Here is a 27678-nt window from a genome sequence, read left to right as displayed (position 1 = left end):
GCCAGGAGGACTCGCTTGGTCAAGAAAACATGGCAGTGCCTGTCTTATCAACCACCCGGCCAGGACGACTTGCTTGGTCAAGAAAACATGGCAGTGCCTGTCTTACTATCACCCGGTCATGAGGACTCGCTTGGTCAAGAAAACATGACAGTGCCTGTCTTACTATCATCCAGCCAGGAGGACTCGCTTGGTCAAGAAAACATGACAGTGCCTGTCTCATCAACCACCCGGCCAGCATGACTCCCTTGGTCAAGAAAACATGACAGTGCCTGTCTCATCAACCACCCGGCCAGGAGGACTCGCTAGGTCAAGAAAACATGGCAGTGCCTGTCTCATCAACCACCCGGCCAGGAGGACTCGCTAGGTCAAGAAAACATGACAGTGCCTGTCTCATCAACCACCCGGCCAGGAGGACTCGCTAGGTCAAGAAAACATGGCAGTGCCTGTCTTACTATCATCCAGCCAGGAGGACACGCTTGGTCAAGAAAACATGACAGTGCCTGTCTCATCAACCACCCGGCCAGGAGGACTCGCTAGGTCAAGAAAACATGGCAGTGCCTGTCTTACTATTATCCAGCCAGGAGGACTCGCTTGGTCAAGAAAACATGGCAGTGCCTGTCTTACTATCATCCAGCCAGGAGGACTCGCTTGGTCAAGAAAACATGGCAGTGCCTGTCTTACTATTATCCAGCCAGGAGGACTCGCTTGGTCAAGAAAACATGGCAGTGCCTGTCTTACTATCATCCAGCCAGGAGGACTCGCTTGGTCAAGAAAACATGGCAGTGCCTGTCTTACTATCACCCGGCCAGGAGGACTCGCTTGGTCAAGAAAACTTGGCAGTGCCTGTCTTATCAACCACCCGGCCAGGAGGACTCGCTTGGTCAAGAAAACATGACAGTGCCTGTCTCATCAACCACCCGGCCAGGATGACTCGCTTGGTCAAGAAAACATGACAGTGCCTGTCTCATCAACCACCCGGCCAGGATGACTCGCTTGGTCAAGAAAACATGGTAGTGCCTGTCTTACTATCATCCAGCCAGGAGGACTCGCTTGGTCAAGAAAACATGGCAGTGCCTGTCTTATTATCATCCAGCCAGGAGGACTCGCTTGGTCAAGAAAACATGGCAGTGCCTGTCTTACTATCATCCAGCCAGGAGGACTCGCTTGGTCAAGAAAACATGGCAGTGCCTGTCTTATCAACCAGGACTCGCTTGGTCAAGAAAACATGGCAGTGCCCGTCTTACTAGCATCCAGCTAGGAGGACTCGCTTGGTCAAGAAAACATGGCAGTGCCTGTCTTACTATCACCTGGCCAGGAGGACTCGCTTGGTCAAGAAAACATGGCAGTGCCTGTCTTATCAACCACCCGGCCAGGAGGACTCGCTTGGTCAAGAAAACATAGCAGTGCCTGTCTTACTATCATCCAGCCAGGAGGAATCGCTTGGTCAAGAAAACATGGCAGTGCCTGTGTTATCAATCACACGGCCAGGAGGACTCGCTTGGTCAAGAAAACATGGCTGTGCCTGTCTTATCATCTACCTGGCTAGGACGACTCGCTTGGTCAAGAAAACATGACAGTGCCTGTCTTATCTTCCGCCCGGCTAGGAGGACTTGCTTGGTCAAGAAAACATGGCAGTGCCTGTCTTACTATCATCCAGCCAGGAGGACTCGCTTGGTCAAGAAAACATGGCAGTGCCTGTCTTAATATCACCCGGCCAGGAGGACTCGCTTGGTCAAGAAAACATGGCAGTGCCTGTCTTACTATCACCCGGCTAGGAGGACCTGCTTGGTCAAGAAAACATGGCAGTGCCTGTCTTATCATCCACCTGGCTAGGACGACTCGCTTGGTCAAGAAAACATGACAGTGCCTGTCTTACTATCACCCGGCTAGGACGACTCGCTTGGTCAAGAAAACATGACAGTGCCTGTCTTACTATCACCCGGCTAGGACGACTCGCTTGTTCAAGAAAACATGACAGTGCCTGTCTTATCTTCCACCCGGCCAGGAGGAGTTGCTTGGTCAAGAAAACATGACAGTGCCTGTCTTACTATCACCCGGCTAGGACGACTCGCTTGGTCAAGAAAACATGACAGTGCCTGTCTTATCTTCCACCCGGCCAGGAGGACTTGCTTGGTCAAGAAAACATGGCAGTGCCTGTCTTATCACCCACATGGCATAGCCTAATAATCGTACTTTTACAGCCTATCTTTCCATCGCAACAGCTTTGTGACGGGTTATACTTCAGTTTCTTTGGTTTTACGAGCATCACATCAGTTCCATCAGCTGTCCTTCCCAGATTAACCAGTGTGTGTCCCCAATACCACAGAGTAAAGAGGTGCCAGCTTAGTGCAGCTTAGTAGCAAGCATACGTCTGTCCACTACTCAGTGAAATGCTGATTGGGGAACAGTATTTTTGTAAAAAATATGTTGTAATCGTAAGAAGACTCACCTTTTCAAGGTACTCCGGTATTGCACTCGATATAAGCAGCCAGTTTCATTTATATATTCAAAGAAAACTGACACATTACAAAGTTACAGGGTTTAAGCGTACAAGCTACGATTTGCAATTCATTGTGCTTTTCCATTCATTCAGCAAAACATAACATATTGACATAATTCAACAAGTTTACTAGTTGATTTTGAAGAGTCTTGTAGTGTTATGTGACTTTTCCTGTTCACTGAATTTAAAACTTATCAAGCGCCAGCTTGCCTCTCTTTAAATGGCGAGGAAGTTTCATCATGAGTGGTATCCAAGATTAAAGTACAACACTACGTAAATGTATGTACCAATGGATATCCAGTATGTCTTCAAATACAGTGAAACCTCGTTAGTAAGTTCCTCATTAAAATGTCTATAAAATACTTTCCCGCCTTGTCAATACTTTACATATTTTATTATACCTAATTCCCGTACATGTTTCGAGAGCCAGCGGTGCCAAAACATCAATAATCTTTGGACTTGGTACATCATAACAGATATACTTATCAACAAAACAGTTATATATAAAATCTTGAAATTGTTCAAATATTTCTTTGTGTTTCAACTTACTTACTTACTATGTCAATTTATTAATAGACTTTAATTAGAAATTTTCAAATCATAAAATGGATATCTATTAAATTAGTCAACTATATGGTAAAATTTTAGTCTGCTCTGCCCTTTGAACTTACGTCCTTATTTACATTTAAAAGGAACTAAAATATTTCTTTGTGTCTAAGTTTACATTTACTTCGTCATTTAATAAAACACTTGAAATAGATTTTTTAAAATAAATAAATAACACCTATTAAGTCAGTCACTATGTTGAACTTAAAATATTTCTGCTCTCTTCTTGAAACTTTTTTCTTTTCCTAAAGTCTGCTATATTTTTGAGATCTCTCATATAATTCGGAAATTCCTCCTCTTAATCATGTCCACCCATGTCAGCCACCTTAACCGTCCAATTCTTCACACAAATTCAAATGGCATAACACTGGTCTGAACCAAACAATATGTACTCGCTTGCCGTCAATAACCTTACGGGGCGGTTACGTAATGACCTTGCTAGTCTTCAATCTCGAATGGTTACCAAATTTATTCACGAACGAAATATTATTACACTAGTCTGAATGTGTTCTTGCCCTTTGCTTGCTGTCAATGACCTTACGAAGCGCGCTGCTACTTGTTGCTATGCTGCCGGTTATGTGATGAACATTTTAGTTCTTTTCAGATGTAATAAGGACGTAAGTTCAAATGGCAGAGCAGATTAAAATTTTGGTATATAGTTGACTAATTTAATAGATATCCATTTTATGATTTAATACTTTCTATTTAAGTCTATAATAAATTGACATAGTAAGTAAGTAAGTTGAAACACAAGGAAATATTTTAACAATTTCAAGATTTTATATATAACTGTTGTGTTGATAAGTATATCTGTTGCAATGGAGCTAGTCCAAAGATTATTGATGTTTTGGCACCGCTGGCTCTCGAAACATGTACGGAAATTAGGTATAATAAAATATGTAAAGTATTGACAAGGCGGGAAAGTATTTTATAGACATTTGAATATAAGTCAATACAGACAGGAATAACCAACAGGGTGAAAATAATCAGTTCCCCTCATTAACATGTTTTCCCGCTTAGCACATCGTAAATTATAAAAAATACTTCACTTAACAAGTCACGATTTTTCGCCTTTACCGCTTAGTACGATCATATATTCTCCAGACCTGAAAATGTTCTTTGTCATCCCTCGTGTACGGAATGGGATAAGAGCCCTCGCCACGGGTCGGTCGGATAAAGTTGCGCGATGAGAGGAAATGACCTTGAATTCTCGAACAATGAGCATCCTACGCCTTCGAGGGGCATGCGGAGTTCTGGGCCATCGATTGGCAACAAAGACTTTACACTGGAACAAGACACGAGAGTGCTAGGAGCGCTGTCCTGTTGACGTACGTGGCTTATGGCTGGGAGTCTGCGTCACGCAAGTGTAACTCTAGCAACTATGCAGCCAATGGTGACAGACACGCATATCTATGATCATTTGATTTTTTCAAAGGGAAAAATGGTTTAATTTTTGTTCTATGTCTTTATTGTCAGTGAGATTGTTGAATAACTCAGCCTGTTTCGCATTCCAATCAGAAGTTAGAAATTTATTTATTCAAAATAATTCTTTCCAACTTTCCTTCACGCAATTGTTTCCTTGTTCTGTTTCTTGTTTGCTTATATGCTTTTTCAATTTTGTCTCTGTTGCCCACAATGGTGTTCAAAGTAGAAGATGATAGTTTTAACGTTCGCGCCAACTCTACGCGATTAATATGTGCATTCCTATCTACTTCATTAAGAATTTTAATTTCTTCTTCATTAGTGAGAGGTTTCACGACCCTTTTCTTATCCATAGGTAGGCTATCACAAGACAGATGTTGTACCGCGCTACTGAACTTCTCACAATTATCCTGTTAGTCCGTAAGTAGACTGTCACATGACACTTCTTTTTACCACTTATTTATTTATTATTTAGCATATGATGAATAGAATGTTATATACAATATGTACAACTACCATCTCAAGTTCATAACTAAAGTTGAGAGCCAGAAGAGAGCTTCGCTTGAGACACAGTGTAAGTCCTCTATAGAGCAAAGGACACTCAAATGCAACGTGATCCACTGTCTGCTTCTCTTCTCTGCAGTCACTCAACACTATAAATTGAAGGTAAAGCACTCTACCATTCATACAAAAATACGAACTGCTAATTGACAGTTGGCACATTTATTCACCGGCGAGTCTGTTCGAACCAATGTCGAGTACTGCCAAAGTTTATTTAAAGATAAAAATTTTTTCATTGTTCCGTATTGAAAGTATTAACATTAAAATTGAATAATTGAAAAAGAGGTTCAACCTATTCAATACATAAGAGAAAGAAATGTAGTGATTACATTCTTATTTAATAGTAATTAGAATTGGGACCAGTTTCGACCATAGTCCAGGTCATCGTCAGCCGATCAAAACATAAAAAACATGAAAAACAATGCACATGAAAAAGAAAAAGATTAAGTGAACTCTGGATCGGTATAAGAGGCAATATAAAATGATGATGGGGGTAGAAACTGTGAGTCACTTAAAAGAAAACAGTACGTAATTTTATGAATGGTGGTTCGGCACACGCAATGATAGGTATAGTCTCACAATGTTTATGAACAGCGGAGAACGGTCAAATGGGCCAGTTTTTACACACCGTCAGGCACAAAGTCCCAACACTATTGAACAACATACGAAGATCTATCAATATGTTGAAGTCGAAGACGAATAGATTTATAGAAGCAAACTGCCAGTTCCCAGTGATCAGTGCGGCACACTCAAGGTCATACCCTGTAGTCTCGAACGCCAAAGTAGAATGGAGAATATCCTGAAGATCCAGTATTTGCCTCGGTTACGGGAAATTAAGTACGTATATATAGATACATACAACGCAATTCAGTATAATTGAATGAGTAATTGTGTTACTGCTGAGTGTGCCGCACTGATCACCGGGAACTGGCAGTTTGCTTCTATAAATCTATTCGTCTTCGACTTCAACATATTGATAGATCTTCGTATGTTGTTCGATAGTGTTGTGACTTTGTGCCTGACGGTGTGTAAAAACTGACCCATTTGACCGTTCTCCGCTGTTCATAAACATTGTGAGACTATACCTATCATTGCGTGTGCCGAACCACCATTCATAAAATTACGTACTGTTTTCTTTTAAGTGACTCACAGTTTCTACCCCCATCATCATTTTATATTGCCTCTTATACCGATCCAGAGTTCACTTAATCTTTTTCTTTCTCATATGCATTGTTTTTCATGTTTTTTATGTTTTGATCGGCTGACGATGACCTGGACTATGGTCGAAACCGGTCCCAATTCTAATTACTATTAAATAAAAATGTAATCACTACAATTCTTTCTCTTATGTATTGAATAGGTTGAACATCTTTTTCAATTATTCAATTTTAACGTTACTGCCAAAGTTTTGCATTCAAGATGGCGGCTGAAGGCGCTTAATCGCGAATGGTGAGTATAACCTCGCGAGAAATTCATACTCGAACAAAGTGACCAGAAAACGGTGTTTAATTACCCACTGATCAGAAACCTAAGGCTTCAACTAACAATTCATCATACAATTGTTTTAGGAAGAAAGTGATCTGCTACAATATGTAAGTATTGAAGCTATTTCTATGAGCCAAAGGGCAAAAGAATGTTGTATCTGTTTTTCACATCTTTTAATAGTCTCTTGTTACTTTAAGAGGCTGCAGTAGAGACCTTTTCACACTTTTTAGTGCTCTCCTTTATCTTCTGAGAAAAAAAAAAGAAACCACACACACACACACACACACGCTCACTCTCTCTCTCTAATGTAAAACCATCTCGCTGTTGGATAGTTTTTAATTGATAGTACATTTTCCCGCTTACCACGATTTTTTCATCATCCCCTGCAGAAACGTACTGAGGTTTCACTGTAAATAACCTAACTGGTGTTATTCCCAATATTAACTGCGTATTATATTAGAAATGCTTCTGAAGCACCCCTTGAAATATAATATGTCCAGTATAAACATATTTCAGGTTGTACATCTGGTCAAAATACATAAACTGCCTCTATTTCTGACTGCGAGAAGTTCGCGGCCTGTCAGCATGTGCTGTGTGCCAGCGGGACAGAATGCCTCTGATCTAGAGGCACGTGGATGACACTGCACAGAGAAGGATTTTCCGAGAGGTGGATACAAAGTTAGCCAATGCTTGCAATCTTCTGTAACTTTACCATTTGCACAACAGGGAGGCCCAATGGAAGTTGAAGATCATGAAACACCTTGAAGATCAGTACAAGGAGCGTTATCCGGCGAAAGCTGATGGGCTCAGGAACTCTGCTTTGGGAAGTAGCTAGTGGACATAGCCCTGAGGTAGACAGGTGAAACTTGAGGGCCCCAGGAGGACAGTGCCCCTGCAGACCAAACCATTCGAGGAGAGGGGAAAGGGGTGTCAAAGTGACTAAACAATCTTGTGAATCGGGACTACGCTGCAGATGGTCACGTGCTCGCCACAGACAGAGGGATAAGAGCAGCTGATGTACTCACCCCAGAGAGCTGCATGTACGGCGGTCGCGCTCCTGCCTGCCCCATCGCTCTCTGCTGCTGCTGTTGCTGCATGTAGTCCGCTGCTGGCCGCTGAGGCTGCTGCTGCTGCATCACGTACCCTCCGGCCTGCTGACCTGGAAAGCCAGTCATCATCCCTGCCTGTGCTTGCTGTCCCATCATTTGCGGCTGACCTACCATTTGCTGGCCTCCGTACCCAGCATAGTTCTGATTCATGCCTGCAACAAGCACACATCAATGAAGTCACAGGAAGACTACGGGATGAGGACAATTTCCACTGCCGTCTTGCGGTCGAGCTCATTTCTTATTCTTCATAACCACCGTGGATAGAACAGTCAGGATAATTATAAAAATAGGAAATAAAGCTTATGAAGTAGTAAAGGATTTCAAATATTTGGACAGCATGATATCACATGATGAAAATATGGGCAGAGAAATTAACTTCAGAATACATAAATCTGTCAAGAATACTTACATACATTACCAATGTTGCCAACTCACATCAGCTACCTACTTCCTATTACAATGATAATTATAAAATTAATGTCGTAATGGTCCACCTCTTCAATACTATAATATGCAATATTTTTGAATTAGGTACTAGAATCCCACAACACATGCAAGCCATTTGACTGCTTCAGTTTTAACCACACCTTCATGTGCCGTCCTGACAATGTCCACAGCATTTCAGTTCTGCATCAGCTGGTGGCATACATACTGCTAATACCACTCAAGTGGATTTGACCTGACTACAGAATCAACATTTACCAGTTCCCATTTTGCAATTGAAATTGTAATGATTAGCAGTGATGGAACTAACAATTCTATGAATATAACGCAAGAAAGTTTTTGGATGATGAGCTTACTCCAGATGCTGAGAATATTTTTCAAATTTTACGCATAGTTCATCATAGATTTTTAACGTCAACTGTGTATTTGTACATTTGTTTAGTTATTAGATGTATTACATTAAGTTTGTTAATCATCGTCCTGCACCTCTTCTCAGCAATTTCCAAATTGCCATGCAACTCCTGAGATACCTCATTCAATGGTAGATGGACTTCGTAACGGCCATCCTCGTCGATTGGGACAGTCTTCTTAAAAGACACTGAACTGCACTATCATAATTTTTAGCTGTTGGAGGGAAACTATTTACCACCTTCCTAGCTCTACTTCCTTCAACAGTACATTGGATCAAATTGAAATTTATCTTCTTTTCCTATGTCTGAGTCATCATGAATTCGACTGAAATGGCTCCAAAACCCTAACCAGTCCCCTAACCTCTCCGGAAAAATTTCAAAGTTAGATTTTCGGTATTTCTGTGAGAAACCGATGAAAGCATCACTCGATATTTGATTTCCTTCATTTGTAGGTTGTGTTCTACTTTATCGTATTCATTTGTTCATCATTCTTTGTCACAGTCGTCGAGAAGCACTTCTAATATTTTCTCATCGGCATCCTTCAGTTCATTTTCTAGTCATTCTAGTTTAGTAAAATGCAATCTTACCTTGCTGGGGTCTGTTTCCGCCGTCACCGCATCGTATGTTTTCGTGAACATCGCACGTATTGGTTTTCTCGATTTAGTCAACTTATCCATTTCAAATTACTGCTTTGTTCACGTCCAGTCACGGTCGCCGCTAATTTTATGTTGAACCTGAAAATCTACCCGATAAAACAGAATTTGTCTGATAGTTACACAGGTGTTGACTTTAATTATTTTCCACAATCTTAAAACTTGATTTACATCGTCCTTTTTTTCATAAATACTCTGTTCTCAGACTAAAGAGTACAAAACTGGTGGGTGCATTCCATTTAGTCACTGGATGTAACAAAGGCGGTGTTCGGTGATGTGGCTGAAAACTGGTGGCATAATGTACTCGTGCCGAGCTCATTCCTTCTTGTCTATGTTCATGGATAACACGAGAGTCCGCACCAAGCTGATTTTGGTCTTTCTAGATACAGTGGAACCTCGATTATCCGTTCCCGGAAAGTACGTTTTCCCGGAATATGCGTTCAAATTACGTGGTCCCGAGAGCATCGTAATTAAATCACGTTGTAAAAGTCCCGCATTATCCGTTCCTCGAAGAAACGATTTCCCGGATCAACCGTCCAGAAATTCCAGTCCCATCAACGCCAAATCCTCGATCAATCGTTTTTTAATAAACTGTATCTCACGAAAGGACGGCTCTGGCATATTTATGGATCTTGGCGTTCGGCGATCGGCGGTGAACTTGCATAAGGGACCATCTTAGCATCGCATTCGGGTGGTATCGTTTAGAGAATCTCGGAAAATCATAGGGCAGAGAGTGGCCACAGCAATTGCTAGAAGACACGGCGCATTTCTACAGCTCTGCGTGAAGACGGAACGAGTTTCGTCAAATGTTCGCACTTATAAAACGTCCATATTATGTCCAGGGTTAGATGTTTTATTTACATTTTTTCGATCGTACTGCCGAAGGGGTTTTCGGCACTTTGCTCAGGGCACTGCAGACCTAAGTGGGCTTTCAGGCAGGAATCGAAACTGCTCCTTAACACAAATTCAGTATTTTTTATATTATCGTACATGATTATGTTAGCGAGACGAAAACAGATGTAGCACCTTACATTTAAAAAAAAAGAAAGCCATGGGAGGTCTTGGGATTGCCTATTACTGTTACTAATGTAAGACTGGGAATTTTACGTTTTCGTGTTAAAATACAAAAAACCGCAGTCGTTTTACTTGCACACGTTACATTTTAAATGATTGGTATCATTTCAAACTCGTACCGACATGTGCAGCGAGCGCACTTTCCAGATGACCTCAAGGTCACGAATAACCGTAATTTCTGAAGTTTTGATATTTCTTTTATCTTTCCAATTTGATTGGATTTGTGACGCGCAGAATTGAATATAATGTATTCGAGAACTTGTAAGAATCGATACTTACATTCGAAACCATGTTTTCGAGTTCAACATAACCTTTAAAAGTCGATGTAGGCCTAATTTGCGCGGTACGAGATTTCCAGAAACTGACTACGAACAGTATACCGGAGACCAAATTACAATGAAAGATTAAGAAATGAACGGATTTCGCCATCATTTTGGGTGCTTTTGTATCTAATATGCTTTATTTTATTAGATGAGAGAATTAAAAGCTACTTGTGGTCGACTGTCGTTTGGCTTGGCGTTGTTAGATTTTTCGAAGAGTTTGGCTAGCGTAATCAAAGTTGCTGAACTGAAAGAAGTTTTCACGGGAAACTGACGAAGATTCCCCTGTAAAATTGAATATAAAGTATCGAGATTTTGAACTCGCGTACCGGTAATTAATGCGGTTCGCGGTCTAACATGCCCAGCTCTCATCCAGAGGGCCCGGGTTCGATTGCGACCAGGTCAGGCAATTTTACCTGGATATAAGTCTGGTTCCAGGTCCACTTAGCCTACGTGATTACCTTTAATAGTGGAGCTACCGTATCTAATGGTGAGATGGCGACCCCGATCTACAGAGCCAGGAATATCGGCCGAGAGGATTCGTCGCACTGACGATGCGCCCCTCGTAATCTGCAGGCCTTCGGGCTGAGCAGCGGTCGCTTGGCAGGCAAAGTCCCACTGGGGCTGTAGTTTGGTTTGGTTTAGGAGTTTTTGTAAGATTATAATTATACATATTTAATTTTTGTGATGTTTAGCCAAATTGATAGTTTTCATTCATTCCCGGATTTTCCGTTTTCCCGTGTTGTACGTTTTATTTTCACGGTCCCTCGAAAAACGGAGAATCGAGGTTTCACTGTATTCCTCTGTCAACTTTTCCATTGCACAGCGTCCAAGAGCTATTTCTTGTTCAGAGCCTAACAATTTATATGAAATATAATTAATTCATTTAACTTTTCTGCGTATTTGCTACAGGAATAGAATAATCACTGCTCTTTGTGCAGTCTAACTAGCTCATTACCTGGCTGCATGCCCGGGTATATTGCTCCCGGTCCAGGCTGCTGTTGAGGAAACATCCCCTGCTGAAGAGGGGGCTGCATTCCTGGAGCAGCATGTTGTCCCCTGATTGGCTGCCTGGAACACAAGAGGAACATGACTATTCAGGGCAATGAAAATAAATCTAACCGAAGGTCACAAATAAGACCCCAGCCAAAGACAAACAAATTCTACATGCATGTCAATGAGCATAAGAACTTCCTCCGTGTTTTGTGCAACAGCTAAGTGACGTTTCTTTGTGTCTGATTAACACAAAAATCAAATTAAAAGCTGTGTCATTTGCACAAAATAAAGGGACAATTTAAAATGTAACCTGATTTTGGCGGAAAATGAATGTGTCCGGTTCTTTCGTGGTAACAAAGGGAGATCAATACCAAAGTGTAACTATGTTGAGAAATGATGATATGATTCACAAAAGAGCATTGGAGCAGCAAAAATAGACTTGCTTTTCTTTTCTAATTTTTATAACAAAAAGCTACAGAGCATCCTTTACGTAAGGAAGACGTATTAAAAGAAGCGCCATATCAAATGTGAAATGTAGCACCTGCATACTCCCTTTGCAGCATATCTTAACTTAAAATTGCAAATATAGTACAGCACTAATTATTTAGAGAAATGAATTTCATTTTATGGGTCCGCACTGAACTTTGATTAAACCGAATTAAAATAATAAGCGAGTTATTCCACCTTTTCAATTCAAATTAAATATTGTTTATTAAATAAAAATTTAATGGGACTAGTTTCAACCTATTTAAAGCTCATCTTCAGCCATATCAGATGCAGAGCAAAGTATTTGAAACACAGTGGTTTTAAAGATGATCTTAAAACTATGAAAAATTGTTTTTTAGAATTTCCTAAAAACACTTTTGTTGTAAGAAATTAGTTCACTTAGCTGTAGGAATATACAAGAAGTCTTATAATATTCTTTGTAGTATTTAAGAGCATAGGTACAAATCAAAATTCACAGTCTTGATGAGATGTGGAAATGGACATATATGCATAGTGAGGATATTCTTCTTATGCACTTTAACACAATCTTGATGAGATAGCGTACATGCAAAGTATTGCCTTACTTAAAATGTGAGATGAACAAATATACCATTGCAGTGGAAAGTTGTGCATAAATAAATCAATGTACAAAATATTGAAGGTATCCATGGAGATTAACGACTTCAAAAATGAAGGTAAAAGGGCACTTGAAGATAGGAACCAACATTTTTTATTCTTACTTTTAAAAATCATGGAATGAATTCTCACCTAAAGTTGATATAAAGAAAGGAAAAATAAATTAGAAAAATGTAGGAAATATTGATGAAATTTAAGGAATGTAAAATATTAAATGAAAAGAAAGAAGAAAGAAAAACATTAAGTCAAATAAGTCTAACCAAGTGTTGGAGGTGTTAGTAAACAAACGTACTAGGAAGCAAATGACAAAAAAAGAAAAATAGAGATAAGGAAAAATGGAAAAGAATTCAAGAGGGAAATAAAATTGTGTAAAAAATGAATGTGAAAGTAAATGTATGAGATGGGAAACAAGACAAATATGAGTAAAACTGAAAGCAATAATGAAATGAAAGGTCCAACACTTGGTTAGATAAGAGTTTAAAAATACAGTTCATTAGCAAGGTGGCGGGAAGCAGTAATGGCTAAAGTAAGTATTTATTTATTGCATTCATATTAATCTAGAAGCTTTAATGAATATCAGAATATAATTAATGAAGTGTGTAAACATCGTACGTAATACCATGAGGTTTTGAATGTTGATACGCGCTAGGTTTCCTTACAGGCAATGCATGCAGGAGTGCTGGGTGCTGTCATAAAAAGGACTCGTACTCTACATGACAAATGTAATGTATAAGATTTTAATTGTTTAAAATCGTTCCACACTGTAAATAGAACATTTGATCATGTACATGTGCATATTCACATGTACTGAGTTGAATTTCTTATTTTTTTTTATTTTGTGCAAGTAGTGAATGAAGTCCTGACACGCACAATTGTGTGGGTTCTGTTTTTCAGCCAATAGTTCTTATTTTGTAAAATAAACTGTAAAAACATGTATTTGAGGGCATTTTAGTAAGTTTTTGATGTTTTGACACCTCCAGATTTCTTTCAGGTCTGACAAGTTGCTGCTGCCAAAAGGGCAGTAAAAGCAAAACTCTTCCTCAACGAAGAAAATGTAACATTTACTTGTGTATGAACAAAGATTTAATTGTTTAAAATCATTCCCCACTGTAAAATAGAACATTGTACATATGTATATTCACATGCATTGAGGTAATTTTTCTTTTTGGTAAGTAGTGAATTCAGTCCTGACACGCACAATTGTGCGGGTGATTTTCTTCAGATGTTAATTTTTATTTTGTAGAACAAACTAAAATATGTATTTAAGAGCATTTTAGTCAGTTTTTGACATATAAACAAAAATTCACACCGCCTGTTTTCTTTCAGGTCTGAAAGGGGTATATTTCCCGGTTGGCAATTTTCTCCTTTAAAACCATAAGTGTGTTTGGCCTCAGCATTTTAAAAAAAAAACCAACAATGCAGTTTCATCAGCACTGACAATATTGTTTGGTGCGTACGAATTGATTATAGGCTATAAGCCACGCTTTTTCGCGAACTGTTGGAATCGCCCGTGTTCGCGGATTCTAGCTGTCTGCACACTGCCTGCTACATGAAATTGAGGCGTTCCTAAAAATGCCCAATACAAAATAATTACGATTCCGCTCAAACATAGCAGATATGAAGCATGCTGTAGACACGCCGAAGTAGGTGAAAGTGTGCATAGTGACCCCTTCACGTTCCTGAAGACTCATTCTTTCAAGACGCGGAGAAATTTTGAATTTAATTTACTCTGTAAAATACTTTTTTTTCTTCAAAGTTTAAAGGCAGTTTTGAATTAAAAGTCAGAATTTTGATAACGGGACTGACATTGTTCTTCGAATTACGAAAGCTAAAGCAGTGAGCTCACAGTTGCGATCAATAGTATTCTGTAAGAAGGAAGTCAGCTCCCAGACGAAACTAACTTTACATCGGTCTGTTTTCAGACCAACTTTGCTTTACAGAAGCGAAAGCTAAGTGGACTCAGGATATCTTATTCATAAGTTAGAAGTAACAGACATGAAAGTAGCAAGAATGATTGCTGGTACAAACAGGTGGGAACAATGGCAGGAGGGTACTCGGAATGAGGAGATAAAGGCTAATTTAGGAATGAACTCGATGGATGAAGCTGTACGCATAAACCGGCTTTGGTGGTGGGGTCATGTGAGGCGAATGGAGGAGGATAGGTTACCTAGGAGAATAATGGACTCTGCTATGGAGGGTTAGCGAAGTAGAGGGAAACCAAGACGATGATGGTTAGACTCGGTTTCTAACGATTTAAAGATAAGAGGTATAGAACTAAATGAGGCCACAACACTAGTTGCAAATTGAGGATTGTGGCGACGTTTAGTAAATTTTCAGAGGCTTGCAGTCTGAACGCTGAAAGGCATAACAGTCTATAATGATAATGTATGTATGTATGTATGTATGTATGTATGTATGTATGTATGTATGTATGTATGTATGTATATAAATAACTTGCAAAACCGAACCTCATGTTTCCGGAAACGAGAGCTGCTTCGAATTAGGCGAGATTTTGAATTAACCAATTTAGAATTATCGGGGTTCTACTGTATATTTCATGCTTGTTCTCTACATTTATCACATCCGGATTTACCTACACATCTGTAAATGAGATAAGAGAGACCACATTGTTTAGGTTAGGTATCCTATCTCCCGGATAGTGCCAAAAGTTCCACATTGGAAAGAAAAAAAAAATAAATAACAGGAAAGTTTGTTGCATTTATGGATATCTACAGGTCTATTACAAACCATTACTCTCATCCTTGTTCCGTATTGAAAACAGCTGTCTCACTAAGTATACAAAAGGAGTATTTCATTACCCCACTTTAAATCTAGTAATTTCTATGTTCATTTAACCACATAACCGTGGAATTGTATTGAATAGGTGGGGTAATGAAATACTCTTTTTTTATACTTAGTGGGATATCTACAGGTCTGGCGGTAATGCTTTTCATTATCATACTGTTTAATTTCATACGTCCGTTGTCAGCCATTTTTATTAACGCATGCCCTAGTAGATTTTGTTTGGCGTCTCCGAAAATCATTGAAAGTAAGTGGGGACATGGGGGTCAAAGGGGTAGTATGTGGTCCTGTGGGTGCACTTCTTGCTGATGGGAGTGTACTAGCAAAACACAGGAAATGCCATCTATTCCTACCAAGTCCGATACATGCACGTCCACGCCGTGGCCTCTGGGCAACGGGTACATTCTTTAAGGTACACGGCTAAGTCATGTAAGGGCAGAAAGCGAGTTCCCGACGCTTAAATGGGGACCAATCAGCTAAGGGAGACAACCCTAACAGAAAACATCGGTCCTCCAGGATTGCTGGGGGTTGGAGCAAGGCTAACAACCTCGCTCCGGAAAACCAACTGTTGCGAAGCCCCAGAATATGCCTCGGAATGGTGGATTTAATAGACGACGAGCTAAGCTAAAGGCAATGGACTACGCAATTGGTACATGGAATGTACGCACACTTCTACGAGCCGGAGCACTGAAAGTACTGATGCAGAAACTAGAAGTCAACAAAGTGGACATAGCAGCCATACAAGAAACTAGATGGTCAGGAAGGGATGAGATATGGGACACCAAAACCCACACAATATTCAGTAGTGGGAAGTCAAGGAATGCACAAGAAGGAGGAGTAGCATTTATAGTACGAAAACAAGCTAAAGATGATGTACTACAGTTTTTGGCAGTAAATGAAAGATTGGCAACATTGCGTGTTAAAATGCGATTCTACAACTTAACAATCGTAAATGTATATGCACCAACGGAAGACAAGGAACAGATAGTCAAGGATCAGTTCTATGCTGAACTGGAACGAGTGCTAGATTCAATCCCATCGAACGATGCTAAGATGATAATAGGAGACCTAAATGCACAAATTGGGAAGGAGGAGATATATCAAGGAATAATAGGGATCCATAGTTTACATAACACTACTAATGATAATGGACAGAGATTGCTTGACCTTGCTACCAGCAGAAACATGAAAGTGATGTCAACTTGTTTCCCTCATAAAGAGGTACACAAGCAAACATGGATATCGCCGGATGGAAAGACCTGTAATCAAATAGACCATGTAATAATGGAGAAAAGATGGGCATCCAATATCATGGATGTCAGATCATTCAGAGGAACAAGTTGTGGCTCCGACCACTTTCTAGTTAAGGCAATCTTAAGGTGCCGCATTATGAAAACAAGAAAGGAAGGAATGAGTAGGATAGAAAAGTACAATACTTGTGAACTGAAGAATAAGGAAGTATCAGAAAGATACGGGGAAAGAATGGCAGAAGTGCTGGTAGAGAAATATAATAAGGACCAAACAGCAACGGTCGAGACCAAATGGACTGCTCTGAAGGAAAGCGTTAAGGCCGTGGCAAAGGACACACTAGACATTGTACCCAAAAGGAACACAAATGAATGGTTTGATGAGGAATGCCAAAAAGCCATAGAAGAAAGGGATAAAGCATATAAAGCATACCTAGAGAGACCAACAAGGGTGAAGAAACAAGAGGTTGAAAACCAGAATAAAGAAGTAAGGAATGTATGTCGAAGAAATAAGAGAAGAAAATTAAATGAGAAAATGGCTAGAATAGTGGAGGAATTTAAAGAAGATAATAGCTACATGGCTTACAGAGAAGTTAAGGAAGTGAAAGAAGGATTCAAGGCAAGAACAAACATGTGTAAGGACAGAAATGGACAGCTTTTGGGAGATAAAAAAGGGATCCAAGATAGATGGAAGGAATATTTCCAACACCTCCTGAACCCAGTAGAAATGAAAGGGAAAACACCAACTACCTCAAGGAAGAATACTGAGACAAATGAATCAGAAGTCACAGCACCATCTATGCAAGAAGTGATAGAAGCCATACAGCAACTGAAAAACAAAGCACCCGGTATCGATGGAATCCCTGCAGAGTTGTGGAAATACGGAGGAACCACACTACAAGAAGCTATATATATGATCTAATTGTGAGTGTGTGGAATACAGAAGAAATGCTTGAAGACTGGCGCAAAGGCATCATATGCCCAATATACAAGAAAGGGGATAAGTTGGTATGTAGCAATTATAGAGGGATCACACTGCTGTGTACAGTATACAAGCTGTTCACTTCCATTCTGAAGAAGAGACTAGAACCCCTGGTGGAAGAAATTCTAGGAGAATACCAGGCAGGGTTCCAGACGGGAAGATCCACTATTGATCAGATATTTACTATGAAACAAGTGTTGGGAACGGGGCATAGATGTGGTACAGATGTTTATCGACTTTCAACAAGCCTACGACTCTATTGACAGGGATAAATTAATGGAGATATTAAGAGAGTTTAAGATACCAGAAAAGCTGGTGCGACTGGTGGAATTGACTATGAGAAATACGATGGTGGGAGTGAAAATTCAGACTGAAGTAGGCAGCTTCTTCGAAGTGAATCAGGGATTGAAGCAAGGAGATGGCTTAGCACAAATTCTATTTAACCTGGCACTAGAGTCAGTGATTAGAAAATTCAGGGTGGACACCAGTGGAACACTTCTGTACAAAACAGCTCAACTAGTTGGATATGCTGATGACATAAATTTGATGGGAAGAACAACAAGGACAGTTAAAGAAGCATTTGAAGACTTGAGTAGAGAAGGCAAAGAGATTGGACTTAAGATCAATGAACAGAAGACGAAGGTAATGGTGCAGGCTCGGAGAAGGAAGTATACAAATGACCAACTTGTCCCTGAAGGATCCAAAGTGGAGGTGGTGGATGAATTTAAATATCTTGGTGTACATCTGAGCAACAAGAATGAGGAAATGGTGGAAATACAGGCAAGAATTCAAGTTGCCAACAGAGCATACTTTGCAGTACTACCACTTTTCAGAAGTAGAGATATAAATCAGAGCTTAAAAGTTATGCTATACAAAACCCTCATTCGCAGTATAGTGATGTATGGAAGTGATACGTGGACCCTCCCAAAGAAAGCCGTGGAGAAGATAGATTCCTTCGAAAGGAAAATCCTGAGGAGAATTTATGGACCCATATGCGTACAAGGGGAGTGGAGAATTAGATATAACAATGAACTATATTCCCTGTATGGGAAGGCACCCGTGTTGCATGCCATTCGAATGAAGAGACTTAAATGGGCAGGTCATCTAATTAGGATGGAAGAACACCGAATCCCAAAGAAGGTATTCTTAGGAGACTTTGGAGGAGGAAGGCCTGTGGGAAGGCCACGTAACAGATGGGAAGATGGTGTACATCAGGACGCAGCACATATCCTCAAGATCCGGAATTGGAGAGTAGCTGCACGAGATCGACAAGTTTGGCGGAGAGCAACTGGGGAGGCCATGACCCGAAAACGGGCCGTCGCGCCATAGGAGGAGGAGGAAGTGGGGACATGAAAAAATCAATATTATTATTATTATTATTATTATTATTATTATTATTATTATTATTATTTGTTAGGTATGTTGGCGAGTAAAACTGTAACCTAGGTTTTGTACTACACTCGCGGCAGGCAACATTCAATGGAAGAGTGTCTGAAATAATTTGAATCTCCAATGCCAAACATCTCATACTTCCGCATGGTTTTGTTACAGTTTATATGTTTATATGTTTTTTGTTTAAGTGATTATGTTATCTCATGTTTATACAATTTTGACTCACCCTTCATGACCACTTTGAAACTGACATTGTACTTTGCGTCTTCATGTTCTCTCATTTAATCACAGTGATGTAACACCTTGTGTAATATAAATGTCTACATCCTATGCCTATCTCCCATATTTTGGCTGAAGATGACGCCAAACAGCGTCGAAACTAGTTCCAAGTGTAAATATATGTTGTAAATAAACTACAACATTTATTTGTATTGAAAAGGTGGACCCTTTTAAGTTTCCTATCTTCCATTATTGTATTTATGTTACTCTATCCGAGGACCGAAGTATAAAGAGCGCTACGTTATTTTAAGAGACTGAAAACATATTGAATGATGACCTACGCAATGATGCATATAACTTACCATGGGATGACATACGTAATTTTCATGACATTGACTCAAAGGTCAACAGATTCAACTCATTATTGTTGAACTTGTACGACAAACATGCTCCGGAGAGGCAGGTAAGATTTACCCGCTCCCCTTCTCCCTGGCTGACGACCGAGATAAGATCTGTTATGGCCAGCCGTGACCGTTGGTACAGACAATTCAGACGAACACGTGACAAAGATGACTTTGAGCAATACATGATACTTAGAAACAAAGTTAAACAGCTAATTAGAAACAGTAAATGCCACTACTTTCAACAGTTAGCGGGAAATAATAATTTAAACCAAACCTGGAAGAAGTTACGATCTTTTGGCATAGGCAAAGCCGTAGAAGAGCACATTCCCACCATATCTCTAGATACCTTAAATGATTACTTTTCTCAGCCTAAAGTCGGACCAGTTCCATTACCGGCTAATCCCACAAACTTAGCATGCCGTTCCGAGCGCGACCAGTTCTCTTTCCACGCTGTTAGCGTAAATGATGTTAAACGTGTGCTGTACTCTATCACTTCTGATGGGACAGGTAATGACGTTATCTCGATAAAATTAATTAAAAACATCATTGGGGCTGTACTACCAATACTGACTCACATATTCAACTACTGCCTGACCAATGGAGTATTCCCGAACGTTTGGAAAGACGCACTAATAAGGCCTAATTAAGGGTTATAAATTTCATGTTGTTGGTCCATATTGAACTCAGAATAACATACGAGTAACAACACAGTAAAGGTTTCCACCTATTCAATACAAAATACATTCACAATATTTTTAAATTACATGGAACTAGTTTCGACCCATCTAGGGGTCATCATCAGCCACATCAAAGCAAGGATCACTCTTGACGAAATCCTAAGAACATTCACTTGTTATTCCATAATAATCTTACTGTTAAAATTAACATGTTCTTAGGATTTCGTCAAGAGTGATGTTTGCTTTGATGTGGCTGATAATGACCCCTAGATGGGTCGAAACTACAGTGAAACCTCGATTCTCCGTTTTTCGAGGGACCATGAAAATAAAACGTATAACACGGGAAAACGGAAAATCCGGGAATGAATGAAAACCATCAACAATTTGGCTAAACATCACAAAAATTAAATATGTATAATTATAATCTTACAAAAACTCCTAAACCAAACCAAACTACAGCCCCAGTGGGACTTTGCCTGCCAAGCGACCGCTGCTCAGCCCGAAGGCCTGCAGATTACGAGGTGCCCATGGTCAGTGCGACGAATCCTCTCGGTAAATATTCCTGGCTCTGTAGATCGGGGTCGCCATCTCACCATTAGATAGCTCCACAATTAAAGGTATTCACGTAGGCTGAGTGGACCTGGAACCAGACTTATATCCAGGTAAAATTGCCTGACCTGGTCGCAATCGAACCCGGGCCCTCTGGATGAGAGGCGGGCATGTTAGACCGCGAAACCACATTAATTACCGGTACGCGAGTTCAAAATCTCGGTACTTTATATTCAATTTTACAGGGGAATCTTTGTCAGTTTCCCATGAAAACTTCTTTCATTTCAGCAACTTTGATTAAGCTAGCCAAACTTCGAAAAATCTAATAACGCCAAGCCAAATGAAAATCGACCACAAGTAGTTTTTAAATCTCTCATCTAATAAAATAAAGCACATTAGATACAAAAGCACCCAAAATGATGGCGAAATCCGTTCATTTTTTAATCTTTCATTGCAATTTGGTCTCCGGTATATTGTTCGTAGTCAGTTTCTAGAAATCTCGTACCGCGCAAATTACGCCTACATCGACTTTTAAAGGTTATGTTGAACTCGAAAACATGGTTTCGAATGTAAGTATCGATTCTTAAAAGTTCTCGAATGCATTATATTCAATTCTGCGCGTCACAAATCCAATCAAATTGGAAAGATAAAAGAAATGTAAACACTTCAGAAATTATGGTTATTCGTGACCTTGAGGTCATCTGGAAAGCGCGCTCGCTGCACATGTCAGTACGAGTTTGAAATGATACCAACCATTTAACATGTAACGTGCGCAAATAAAACGACTGCGGTTTTTGGTATTTTAACACGAAAACGTAACATTCCCAGTCTTACAACAGGACCTAAACAGTAATAGGCAATCCCAAGACCTCCCATGGCTTTCTTTTCTTTTTTTTAAATGTAGAGTGCAACATCTGTTTTGGTCTCGCTAACATATCATGTACGATAATATCAGAAGGTACTGAATTTGTGTTAAGAAGGAGCAGTTTCGATTCCTGCCTGAAAGCCCAGTTACTCTGCAGTGCCCTGAGCAAAGTGCCGAAAACCTCTTCGGCAGTATGATCGAAAAAATGTAAAAATATAAACATCTAACCCTGGACATAATATGGACGCTTTGTAAGTGCGAACATATGACGAAACTCGTTCTGTCTTCAAGCAGAGCTGTCGAAATGCGCCGTGTCTCCTTGCAATTGTTGTGGGCACCCTCTGCTTTATGATTTTCCGAGATTCTCTAAACAATACCACCCGAATGCGATGCTAAGATGGTCTCTTATGCAAGTTCACCGCCGATCGCTTTTCTAGTACCGGTACAGTACTTGCTTTAATTATCGCAGTGACGGGGCGTTAACGCCAAGATCCATAAATATGCCATAGCCGTCCTTTCGTGAGATACAGTTTATTAAAAAACGATTGATCGAGGATTTAGCATTGATGGGACTGGAATTTCTGGACGGTTGATCCGGGAAAGCGTTTCTTCGAGGAACGGATAATGCGGGACTTTTACAACGTGATTTAATTACGATGCTCGCGGGACCACGTAATTTGAATGCATATTCCGGGAAAACGTATTTTCCGGGAACGGATAATCGAGGTTCCACTGTAGTTCCATGTAATTTTAAAATATTGTGAATATATTTAGTATTGAATAGGTGGAAACCTTTACTGTGTTGTTACTCATATGCTAATAAGGCCTATCCCGAAAAACAATACCTTGGATTCTCCATCAGATTACCGCCCTGTGTCCATCCTGCCATCCCACGCAAAAGCACTGGAACGCCTGATTCATGCACAAATCACTGTATACCTGACCCAAAATTCTCTCCTTGATCCTTTTCAATCCGGCTTTAAAAAAGGACATAGTACCGCGACAGCATTACTGTGAGTTACGGACGACATCAGACAAGCGATAGACCAACGATATGTGACTGTAGCAACACTTCTAGACCTAAGCAGTGCCTTTGACACCGTTAGCCCCGGGTTACTACTGCTGGAACTTTAATATGACATCTCTTAAATTTTTTTTAGCTCCTACCTCACTGACCGTCGGCAACGAGTATCAGTGGGAACAATGTACTCAGGATGGCACAACAAGTCAATCGGTGTCCCGCAGGGGTCGGTTTTGGGCCCACTGTTATTTGTTGTTAGTGTGAACGACATAGGGGACGCATTGAAATATAGCAAGTACCATATCTATGCAGATGATCTTCAGATTTATTATCACTCATATCCACAAGACATAGATGTAGCCATTGACAGAGTAAATTTTGACTTACGACGACTGAATGACTATGCGAAAAATAACAGCTTGTGAATAAATCCTAACAAAACTCAGGCTATTATATTTGGTATCAAAAGAAACCTTAACTTGTTAAAAAGTAGACATGTACCCCCAATTATTTTAAATAATATTGTCATGCCCTATTGTACGTCAGTAAGAAACTTAGGGGTTATAATGACTGAGACACTAAATTGGACTGAACAAGTGACAAATACATGCTGTAAAGTGCAGAAATCCCTTTTTCCTCTCAAACGCTACTCTACTATATTTCCGAAACATCTCAAAATACAACTGGTAAAATCCCTAATCTTACCAATCCTAGACTACTGCGACACTGTACTTACGGACATATCTCATGACAGTAACAAGATGCTTGAACGGAGTTTAAACACCTGCATTCGATTCAAATTTAAGCTGCGATATGGTTCTCACATTTCACCTTATTACAGGGAGTTGTCATGGCTTCGTGTTCATGAGCGTGTTGTCCCTTCTGCATGGAGTTCTAAACACAGGTGTACCTCTCCTCCTATCATAACCACGATACACGATCTGGCTCCTCAGTCACTCCAGGACCTACAAGCGCTCCTTTGTAGTCACTGCCGCGAAGCTGTGGAATACCCTACCTGCTACCATTAGGGATTTGCGTTCTCGTAGGAGATTTAAGATCACTTTCTGAATGCTCCTAGTTGACTTTCAATGTGTGTAGCGTGAATGAGCATATTTTCATAAAAAGTAGAATTATATTCGCTAGTTATAGGTTTTTACAGGGTTTACGTCTCTTATTATCATTAGTGTTAGTTTTATATTTATTATCATGTACATTTACATTGTTGTGTTGTACATTCTATAATGGTTTTTATTACAATCTCCACATTTTCTATTAGTACTATATTATTTTTAAAAAATTTGTTGTATTTAAATATTATACTGTATGTATGTTAATTATTTAAAATATTGTGGTTAAGTGTAAGAGAGGGCCTTGAGCCCTAACTTTGCCACGAATGAAGACGAATTACTTACTTACAAGTAAATATGGTAAAACACACGTCATTGATAACAGAAATTGTCTAAATAGCATACATTAGAACACGTGTTCACCTCTACCCCTCACGCCTAGTGGGTCTGACACTGTGGTTAGCTGATTCGAGTCCTAATCGTTAGGTTGTGTGCCAATGTACGACGTTGCTGATGGCGATTTGTCCTTTAGAGACTAACTGGCAGCCTATGTGATCATCTCAATTACATGACACTCGTGGAAGTAGATGGCCCCCTTCACATTTTTCGTTGTGTGTTCACCACCTGTCCTGTTGAAGCAGAAACAAGCCTATCCATCAATCTTCTGTGCTCTTTTAATTTTCTATACATGGAAACCACCTTCTACTAAAATACATACCATGTATCACAAAGTGCCATTAAGTGTTGGTATTCAACAGACGTTGTTCTCCATGTTCACAGCAGCTGAGCGCCATTGCTGTTTGGTGCGGGTTATTTACACACATTTTTAGTACAGTGTGTGTCCCAACAATGGACAATTATCAAAGTATGACGAAATTTGTTGGAAGATGAAAGTAATGAATCTGATATTGAGAATGAACCTACAGATTTCGATGTGTGTCAGCCTGCCAGAGCAAGGCAGAGAGATGAAACTTTTGCTACTGACAATCTGTGTATCTCACTGTGTGCATACAGTATATAATCAAAACTTTTTATTTTTTTTAAATCCAGGAATTACACTTTTTCAACAGACTGTACATGTTTCTAGTCAAAACATTTACGCAATTCTGTGTCAACACAACTTTACGTCAATATATAAAACTGATAGATTTATTTCATACCGCATCATAATTTTGTATTTTATTGAGACAAGTAAAAGATGCCACTACAAGATTTAACATTGCCACTTCAAGCGTTTCTAGTAAAAACTCATTTTTGGTTCAAAAATAGAATCAAATTTCAAATTTGTTGCTAGATGTGTTTGGGTATGAAGCGAGGAGTTAATGAGATGTGGTATATGATAGTAGGAAGAACCAACCCCATGGCGCAAAAGCTCCGAACGGTCGTGTCGTCTAGACCGTCAGATAGCTCTTCAATTGTAATCACGTAGCCCTGAGTGGACCTGGAACCGACCCTCAGATGCAGGTAAGCTGGCCACGGGGCCAGCGTGATAGTAGGAAGAGAGAGGGTGAACCCTGGTGCCACTCCTGTGGTTTAACATCTCCATTCAACAGATGAACTGCGTCACTCCATATGACACTTCGGAGAGATTTGGAATTGGCACCACTCACTCGTACCCTGCCGGTCAACATTTTTTCAACCCACAGGACTTGAACCACCTAACCACGGTGACAAAGCTTAACAGGCTAGACAATAGAAAAATTAAAAGCACAGTAATGTTACCTCATGAAAGTCTGGCGAGGCATTCCCTGAGAGAAGCCCGGTGGAGGCTGCTGTGCTCCCAGAAACTGGTTGTTTGATTGAGACTTCATCCGGATCATGTGTGAGAGCGCCTGCTTCGACTGGTTGAGAGGACGATCCATGTACCGTGGCCCACCTACTGTGAGACATACAAGAACACAGCTCCCGTGAGGTGATACGGAACAAACAACGGTAATTATAACACACAGAAAGACTCTTTACAGTACTCACAACAGGAAATAATGTGTAGATTTTTAAAAATATTTACTTTATAGACAGTCTCTGTAACTGTTTTGGGGTCAAAAGCTGCTTCCTGCTCTGTGTAGTCGCCACAATGATTTCAGTGTTCAGGAGAATTTAGTGGTTTGTTCGTAAGCTAAGAATTTCATGATGATCTGTATTGACAAGCAATCACAAATTGTGTGTGAAGTTCCTGAATGCCCTACGAGACACAAGAGAACGGAATAATTTATGAAGGACTTGGCTGTTCAATGTACCTAACGGAAAGTGTTGGCAAGACGCCATGTAGCAGAAGACCAAGCTGAGACTTCTCACTCACCCCGTAGTGTAAAGGGACACACAGGCACCTTACATTCCAATGTTAGCACAGAAATTCCCAACTTGAGAAAACACTGAAAAATAACAACTTTATACTGATATACAAATTTTGGAACATTTGCACTACAATGAAACCAAAACTCGATATCTGCCACTGCGCAACAATTGTGAAGCATGAAATAAAAACAATGCCTGGTTGCTGAGCATAGAAATACAGGTTGTAATCTCTATAAACTATTATGTGCAACGGCTGTTTGATAAAACAGGCTAGTCTTCCTGTGTTCTAAATTAACACACACACTTTACATGTGGATTAGCAACATTTAAGTGCTTGTCAACAACAAATTCGTACAGCTCAGTAAGTATCTAAAGCGAATACTGCAGGTTCATAGGGGGGAAGTAGTAGAGTTGCTGATTACCTGATAACAGGGAAGGACCAGGTTACCTCTTATTCTGCTCAGGGTGGAACAAGAGATTACACATGTTCATTCCATTAGTTCAGATTCTCTGACGGCTGCACCCACGTGCATCTCCGAAGGCCACTCGTCAAGATGCCATGATCTGCATCTGCTTGAGAACACTACTCCAGTACTATTCAGTGTTGAAGTATTAATTAATAATGTTCCATTTCTTATATATACTTGATTGTCCGCAAAATGAAGGAATTTCCGTATGTGCTGGAAACGTCGTAAAGAAATTTTTTTTGTCTGTATATTGTGGATGAAAGAAAGTTTCTTCAGTATGAGGGCATTTGTCCACTCCTGTCAAAGGCAAGTCCCAGGTATGACTAGTCCTGATATTGCAACGGCAGAGATAACTCACGTGTAGCGAGAAAATGGCATGGATAGCAATTTGTTCTGAATGCAATTCAATTCACTAAATCATCACCCAGGAAAGAGAATGGGTTAATTCTGGAAATCATATAAATTTTAATTCGAGCATTACCTGTAAATGGAACTAATACTGGTGAAATGTCCACAAAGCTGATACATAAGGATAGAGTTAAGGTATTTTCACTTTCACCATAACTATTACACTACACTGTCATGCTCACCTAAATGTGAAATAACCATTCCATCTTTCAAGGTGATCAGCTGATATATCTGTCAAAGTAAAATATTTGACTGGTACTTCCCCTGATTCATTACAGCAATGAAACTTTCTAAATGAAAAATAATACAGTAGAACCTCGATTATACGTTCCCCGAAACTACGTTTTCCCGTATTATCCGTTCAAATTACGTGGTCCCGCGAGCATCATAATTAAATCACGTTGTAAAAATCCCGCATCATCCATTTCTCGAAGAAACGATTTCCCGCATCAACCGTTCAGAAATTTCAGTCCCATCAACGCTAAATCCTCGATCACGCGTTTTTCAAGAAACCGTATCTCACGAAAGGACGGCTACGGCATACTTGCGGATCTTGGTGTTAACGATCAGTCATTGCGGTA

General features: G+C 40.0%; 1 protein-coding gene across 5 annotated transcripts in view; it reads right to left on the bottom strand.

Moving 5' to 3' along the window:
• The window catches only part of kto (kohtalo), a 396148-nt gene that overhangs the window by 55286 nt on the left and 313184 nt on the right, over positions 1-27678 (bottom strand). For all 5 annotated transcript variants that reach the window (XM_067158251.2, XM_067158254.2, XM_067158252.2 and 2 more), the window contains 3 exons: positions 25650-25806; positions 11543-11655; positions 7600-7835 (listed from right to left, as the gene is read on the bottom strand). In XM_067158251.2, coding sequence (XP_067014352.2) covers positions 7600-7835; positions 11543-11655; positions 25650-25806 — 506 coding nt within the window. The remainder of the gene's footprint in view (positions 1-7599; positions 7836-11542; positions 11656-25649; positions 25807-27678) is intronic.

The sequence above is a fragment of the Anabrus simplex genome, chromosome 14 (assembly GCF_040414725.1).
Source record: "Anabrus simplex isolate iqAnaSimp1 chromosome 14, ASM4041472v1, whole genome shotgun sequence".
Taxonomy (NCBI): Eukaryota; Metazoa; Arthropoda; class Insecta; order Orthoptera; family Tettigoniidae; genus Anabrus; species Anabrus simplex.
Note: the sequence above shows the minus strand (reverse complement) of the source record. Positions and strands in the feature narration are given on the sequence as shown.